This window comes from Perognathus longimembris, chromosome 18 (assembly GCF_023159225.1).
Source record: "Perognathus longimembris pacificus isolate PPM17 chromosome 18, ASM2315922v1, whole genome shotgun sequence".
Taxonomy (NCBI): Eukaryota; Metazoa; Chordata; class Mammalia; order Rodentia; family Heteromyidae; genus Perognathus; species Perognathus longimembris.
Genome location: NC_063178.1, coordinates 25,886,942 through 25,894,553, shown reverse-complemented (window position 1 = coordinate 25,894,553; position 7,612 = coordinate 25,886,942). Strand labels below are relative to the sequence as shown.

Genomic DNA, 7,612 nt, shown 5'->3' with positions numbered 1-7,612 from the left:
ACTTTCTGTCAATCAAGAGAAGCCAGAGAAGGAGGGACATTAGCAAAATTTTTGGAGAAATATGACCAAAATTGTTCCAAAGTTGGCAAAACCCACAAATCCAAATATTCAAGATGTTTAGGTTTCTGGGGCTAAAAGCAGCAAACACGGGAGTCTCATACCATCAAGTTCACCATGCTCTGGGAACCTCTCCAGGACAGCTGCCCTAGGTGTAAGCCAGCCGGAGCTGCCTCCGCCTTTCGACCTGCATCACACCACTGTCGGATGACTCCAGAACAGGACCCTTCGAAATACAAGTTCTTCCCCAGTACTTTGGGTGAAGAATGCATCCTATCTATATCATGATCTTAGGGGTCTCTTGCTCAGTCCTGATTTTTCTTCCCTTTCCTCTTATACCTTTTATTCCACAATGAAAAATTTATATCCCTAGTTCTTCCACTACAACTGCTTTCTGGAAAAGACAAAAACCACACACACACACAGACACACACACTCACACTCGCGTGTGGATTCCCCATTTGTTCCCATAGATGGAATTTAAAAAGAGTGAAAGGAATTGAGGAAGGTATCATTTAAATTAAGATCGAATTTTAGTGAAAACAGATCCAGGTAAGAGGTCAAAGTGGTATTATTTGGTAAGCTAGATGGCCCAAGTCATCATCATAGGAGGAAATGTTATCCTATGGTCTTTAGAAGAATATGAATCTTAGCAAAATCCTGGGAAGCTGGCTGAATCAATCTATATGGGAGACAGAGAATCATCGTGACATTTGTATAAGTCAGTCTTTTGTCACTGTGACGAATCCATGAGAGGAATAATGCAGGTCAGCTGGGTCCATTGCTTTGGGCTTGAGCTGAGGCAGAACAATGTGATGATGGGAGCATGTAGCAGAAGCCATTCACCTGTGGCAGCTGGGATGCAGACAGAAAGGCATGGACCGACCAGAGACAAAGTGTAGCTTTCCAGGGCAGCCCCTAGTGACCTACTTCCTCCTGCTAAATTCAACTTCTTTCCACCACTTTCCCAAACAGCGCCACCTGCTGGAAATCAAGCCTCCGACACACTGGCCTGTAGGGAGCACTTCACATTCAAGCCAGAACCATCTTGGCTCAACACTCAAGGAACCAGAGCTTCTTTTCATTCTCCCAGGCCACAACTGGGCAGAGGAAAAGTCCCAAACCACCCAAGTGAGATCTGAGTTGGCAGATTCTGCACCATCTAGAAAGGACCTGGAGCTAAAGCTCTCTTAGGTTAGATAACCAATATCGCCTCAAGTTGGTCCTATAAAGAGATTTTAGTCCCCCAAAGCCAAACAACAGATTTCTGTTAGTGTGCTGCATCAGAATGCTTCCTGGAATAGGTGAGTAATGCCAGTCCTGGGGCTTGAACTCTGGGTCTGGACTCAGTCCCTAAGCTTCTTTTGCTCGAGGCTAGCACTCTACCACTTGAGCCATAGTGCCATTTCTGAATTGAGGGTGAGGGTGGGGGTGGGGGGATTAATTGGAGATAAGAGTCTCATGGATTTTCCTGCCCAGGCTGGCTTCAAACCTCGATCATCAGATCGCAGTCTCCTGAGTAGCTAGGATCACAGGCATGAGCCATGGGTGCCTGGCCCAGTTTTAATTTTTGGAAAGACTGTTTTCACTCTGTCCCAACTCATTGTGGTTTAATCTAGGAGGTGAGGGGACACAGGTAACATTAGGAAATGGACTAATGTGAAGGTCAGGAAAGACAAAGGAGGGTTGAGAGACAGTTTCAGATCAGAGGAGACTGAAGACATTTGATAATGAAGCCCACATGAGATCCCGGATCAAAAAAAAAATACATTAGTCATAAAACTACTAAAATTTAAATAATTCTGGGTGGTCAATAGTATTTTGTCGATGTTAATTGCCTGTTGTAATCATGTGAGTATGAGTATATAAAAATGTAATGTAAACAGAGCTGGGTCAAGGGTCTACAGGAATGCTCTGAACTATTTTTGACAGTTTGCGCTATTATAAAGTTACTTTGTACATTAGAATCTAAAGAGACAAAAGGTTATCAGATTGGGTGAAAACACAGCAACAAAGAAAATGTAACCATGGGTTATTTGAAGGAGTTACTGCAAAGGTAAGGCCACTAAAAGGTTGGAAGCAAAAAACAATTAATTTCAAAGGTTAAACATAATGTCGATCATGCAATCACCAATTAAAGGAAACTGAATTAGAAAGTAGTTAAAGAGTAAAGAAGGATGGACATTTCCTAATGATGAAATGATCCATTCAACAGGAATGCATTATAATCACAAATATGCACATATATGCATCTATTTCATTTCACATACTGTCATGTGAAAATACAGATGTATAGGGTATAACCAAGACACCTTTGTCTAGGTTGGGGTTTCAAGAATAATGAATGCTCCCAGCACCTCTCTGCATATGTTTTCTAGAGATGCCCAAGGATTGCATTGAACAGTATTTTTAAGCAGAAGTAATGACTTTAATATCTATTCTGTATCTACTGACAATTCATAGGTTTCTTAAAAATGGTAGGCTCAAATTATTAAATAAGTAAATCTAATCCTTGCAAACAAGAGTTGTAAGTGCAGTCTCTTGAAAACCATATTAAAAATGGATGGGCTGGGAATATGGCCTAGTGTTTGCCTCGTATACATGAAGCCCTAGGTTCGATTCCTCAGCATCACATATGTAGAAAAGGCCAGAAATGGTGCTGTGGCTCAAGTTGGCAGAGTGCTAGCCTTGAGCAAAAAGAAGCCAGGGACCATGCTCAGGCCCTGAGTTTAAGCCCCAGGACTGGCAAAAAAAAGGAAACAAACACATCAACATTCACAATATAAATAGCAGATAGTGGGTGTTAGAACTCTCCAAATGACAGATTCCGGCCCTTAAAAAAAAGACCACTGCTTCTATAATATGTAAGAACAAAGATGTTTGTGGGTAAGAAGAGAAAAAATTTTGGGGATGACTCTGTATTGCTTTTACTCTCGGTGGCCTTAAATTGTTTCCCTTTTTTTCAGATCCAGTAGTACCAGGCCTTAAGAATAGATAAAGAGACCAGTAATTCATTTCTCTTGAATTATCCAATAAGCTGAAGACCTTAATAGGGACACATAAAATTCTTACTCAGAAAATTTTCGACTTGTGTATTTTTAGCAATATGTTTTCACTATTGGATATTTGTATTGTGGTTTTGCAGTAAATCATTTTGCTTATCCCAAAGTTCATTGTATGCCCTAATGACAGTCTTTACTTTTAAATATTTGTAACAGACTCCAACTTCCTATATTAATTTCCAAGTGGTATAGTAAGTAATGTCAGAAAACTGACAATTCTGCATCAAATTGAATCCCAACGTTCAATAATAGGTTGAAACTGAATTCAATGTAACAGCTGCATGCAGGGCAGACGCTTCCTCCCACTCTGGAGAGACCTCAGCGGCCAAGATGCCACCAGAAATCCTTGAGCTCACACTTCCTTTCCTAGTGGTAGTCAAAGATCAATCATAATCCAGCCACAGTCTCTGGGCCAATTTGGTTAAGGAAGCACAAGAGAGATCAGATTTAAGATCCTGACACAGGATTACCTCCCCACTTAGCATTGCCTGCCAGGCGAAGAACTCAGGGCTATTCTACCTACAATGAAGGCAGAACACACAACCACATTACACTCAGCCCTCTTCCTTCTGGTCATTCTAATCCGGCTTGTATTTCAATCAATGCAGTTAATCCTTAGTTCAAAGAATCTTTCCTTTAACAGCACAATGATCCAGCTCTCTCTTCTTTCCTTTCCTTTCCCTTTGCAGTATTAGGGATTGAACTCAAGGCTCCATGCTTACAAATACAAGCACTCTGCTAACTCAAGCTACATCTCCAAGCATTGTGCTTTTAGTCTCTTTTATCAGAGAGGATCTCGTGCTTTTTCCCAGGGGTGACCTCTGACCAGGATCCTCTTCCTTCTACCTCTCAAGTACTTGGGATTATATGGGTGTGCTACATTCCTGGTTCTGCTTCTTTTTAATGACACACTAAATAACCAAAGATGAACTCAGGGAGACACGTCACTTCTGCGGTAACAGAAGTTCCTACTGTTTCTCCACCAGCATGGGTTCCCCGTTCCACTCAGGGTTGTCAGTGGCAAGAAGTCACTCTGGGGTCCCCCTCGCAGGAGGAGATGTTATCTGAACATGACATAGTGCCTCAGACATCTGTTATCACTCTTTTCTTCTTTTCCTGTGAGTGGGAGATGCACAATTTTCTTTCAAACTGTTTAACCTCTAGTTAAAAAAAAAAAAAAAGCAGACATCTTCATCATGCAAATCATAGAAACTGAATCCAAAGCCAATGGAACCTACAAGCTAGTCTAGAGACTAAATGACTATTCCACACAGATCTTGTCCATTAAGTTAAGCTGATTTTAAAGGCTTGGAGTCCAGTACACAATGAGCATTATTTACTCTGGAACTCTGTCATTCAGGCTTTAAATGATCTTTTTCATAGAGGGGGTTGACTCTCCGGTGTGCGAGGGATCTTATTTTGCCCTGTGCATGCTTAGTAGATTACCCCTTTGAATAGCCAACAGGGTTTCCCACTGTTTCATGACCATTTGCACCACAGCGTCAGTCTTGGGAGCATTTAATTTTTTTTTTCTCCCCTGGTACAAGAAGACAAACTGCACTGAAATTGTGCCAAGATTTCACTCCAACCATAGCATGAGATAAAGAGGATTTACAAGCGAAGAACTCCCTTGAATGGCTGCCAAAAAAGCAGCTAACTTTTAAATAACACAGTGTGGTAGAAGAAACTGCCTTGTGGCAATGTACTGTGGAGAGAAGTAGCAACTATTGACAGTACATGTTAGCAAGCTGCGCATGCTTAAGCACTGGAAAGGGTGAAAGGTTGTCCTGTCCACTTTCCTTACACCAAAGTGAACAGTACAGGAAATAGAAGTCTTGTGTGTTTATTATTGTTCTAATTTCAATTGATTTATAACATTCGACTCCGAGACTAACTCGATTTAGATGAAAATGAACTCAGAAGATACGTTAAAAAGAAACAGGTTATGATATATTATCTAGCATCACAGAAGTATGTCCTCCTAGTTGAAACAAATTTAGCTTCATAACGTAGATATACAATGGATAATTCTTTTCTTGATTGAAGAATTTATCTTAGTTTGGGTTGCTGAAACCAATAGCACAACTTGAATGGTATAAACCACACATTTTTTCCCCTGAGGTTTTGAAAGCTGGCTATTCAAGATCAAGGTTCTGGCAGGTTTGAGGTTGGGTCAGTGCACAAAGTGGTTTGCAAAAGGCCACCTTCTGACTGAGCCCGTGTGTGTGTGTGTGTGTGTGTGTGTGTGTGTGTGTGTGTGAGAGAGAGAGAGAGAGAGAGAGAGAGACAGACAGACAGACAGACAGACAGAGACACATGGGGGGTAGATGGAGAGGCAAGGATGGAATAAGAGGAGAGAAGAGATACGAGAACAGAAGCGAGGGAGAAAAGAATAGGACACAGATAGAAGAAACAAAGGATGAGGAAGAAAGATCATACCTTCTTTTCTTTTCATTTTGTTATTTCTTTTCTTTGCCCATACTGGGCCTTGAACTCAGGGCCTCGGCACCATCCCTTAGCATTTCTGCTCAAAGCTGGCACTTTACCACTGAGACACAGTGCCACTTCTGGCTTTTTGGTGATTAATTGGAAATAAAAATCTCATAAACTTTCCTGCCAGGGTTGGCTTCACAGATCTCTGCCTCCTGAGTAGTTAGAATTACAAGTGTGAACTACCTGTACCTGGATTATCTCTCTCTTTGTTAAATTATGTTTTTATTATCTTTAAGTAGTTGTGCAAAGGAGTTAGCATTTAACCAATCAGTTTGTAAGTACAGTGCATCTTAATCAATGGGAACCTCTTCTTTTTAATCAGAGCATTAGTCACATAATGACGACCTCATTTTCATGACCTAATATAATCTTAATTATACCTTGAAAGCTTCACTTCCAAATAATACTGTGGTTCCTACATAGGAATTGCCGGGGTAGGGGGACACAAACATTCAATCTATAGCCTGAATCCTTCTCTACAAAAGGTAATTCACCCTTGAATTTCCCTGAAGAGTGAATTTGCTTAGCAATCTCAAGGTAGAATTAGATTTCAAAATTTCTTTTCAGAAAACACTTTTGGGGAGCATATCTACTTAATAAAATGATGTTTGTGATGCTAAGACTTTCAACATGTTGATTCAGGAGAGTTGATACAATTGGGTGATTTAATTCGCTTCGAGCACTAACAGCACAGAGTGTTCACGGGTGGTGTGTGAAGGTGGTAATAACTATGGGCATGGATTTAAACGTATACAGCATAACTTGGCATGGCGGTTCATGCCTACAAATCCTAGGTACTTAGGAGACTGAGATGAGGTGGATCACAGTTCTAAATTATAAAGGTGCCATACAAGGGTAATATATTTGGGGGATCTACTGCACTATGGAGTTGTAACTATTATTAGCTATTAACTAATAACGTATTGCAAGGTTCAAAATAATTACAGGTATAGACTGTAAATATTCTCTCCACAAAGAAATGCTAAGTGTTTGAGGTGATGCATATGTTAATTAATTAAGTTTCCTGGTTCCTTGACAGAGTCTGATAAACTTTTCTTTAGCTGGCTACAAACCTCAGTCCTCCACATTTCCACCTTGTAAGTAGGGAGAATTTCAGGCATGAGCCAATTGCTCATTCTTACACTCAATAGCACAAGATCAACAACCCAACCAAAAGGAGAACTATCTGAACAGATAGTTTGCTAACATAAGGTAGAGAAATATCTAACAATCACAGACAATTAGATCATTATTAGTCATGAAGAAAATGTAAATTAGAAGCAGGAGATACCAATTCATGCCCACTGGAATGGCTAAAATTAAAAGAACTGACAATATCATGTGCTGTAGAGTATATAGTGCAAATGAAGCTTACTCATTGGTGGTTTTAAATGCAAATATGGTATCATTCATTTGGGAAGCAGCTTGGCAGGTTCTCATAACATTAAACATACACACAGCATAAAACCTCAAAATTCCATGCCTGAGTATTTTCCCAAGGAGACCAAAACATGTTCTCATAGAAATATGCCTACAAGTGTTCAGATGGGATTTGTCTGTAGCAGTTTTGAGTTGCAAAGAACTCAAATGTCCAATAACCAGTAAATGGATGAGTGTTGAACCTCCCTGTGGTGCAATAATATTTGACATAAAGGAGGAAAGAAGCCAAGTGCAAGCAGCTCCCACCTGACATTCTAGCTACTCAGGAGGCTGAGGTCTGAGGACCACAGTTCAAAAAAGCTTGGTCAGAAACATTCTCAAGACTGTATCCCAATTAACCAGCAAAAGACTCAACTGGAGGCATAGCCCAAGTGGTACAACACTATGAGTGAAAAAAGTCAAGAGGAGAGCACAAGCACTGAATTCAAGCCACGGTACTCACGAGAGAGATTGAAAGAGCGAGAGAGCAAGAGAGCGAGAGCAAGAGCAAGAGAGAGAGAGAGAGAGGCTACCGGTAAACACAACACTGTGGACAAATGTCAAAACCATGCTAAATGAAA

At 40.6% G+C, this 7,612-nt stretch overlaps 1 protein-coding gene across 1 annotated transcript in view; it reads left to right on the top strand.

Annotated features, from left to right (window-relative positions):
* Positions 1-2,084: 2,084 nt before the first annotated feature.
* Armc3 (armadillo repeat containing 3) overlaps positions 2,085-7,612 on the top strand; it is a 91,835-nt gene continuing 86,307 nt past the window's right edge. The window contains exon 1 of the mRNA XM_048367608.1: positions 2,085-2,113. Coding sequence (XP_048223565.1) covers positions 2,085-2,113 — 29 coding nt within the window. The remainder of the gene's footprint in view (positions 2,114-7,612) is intronic.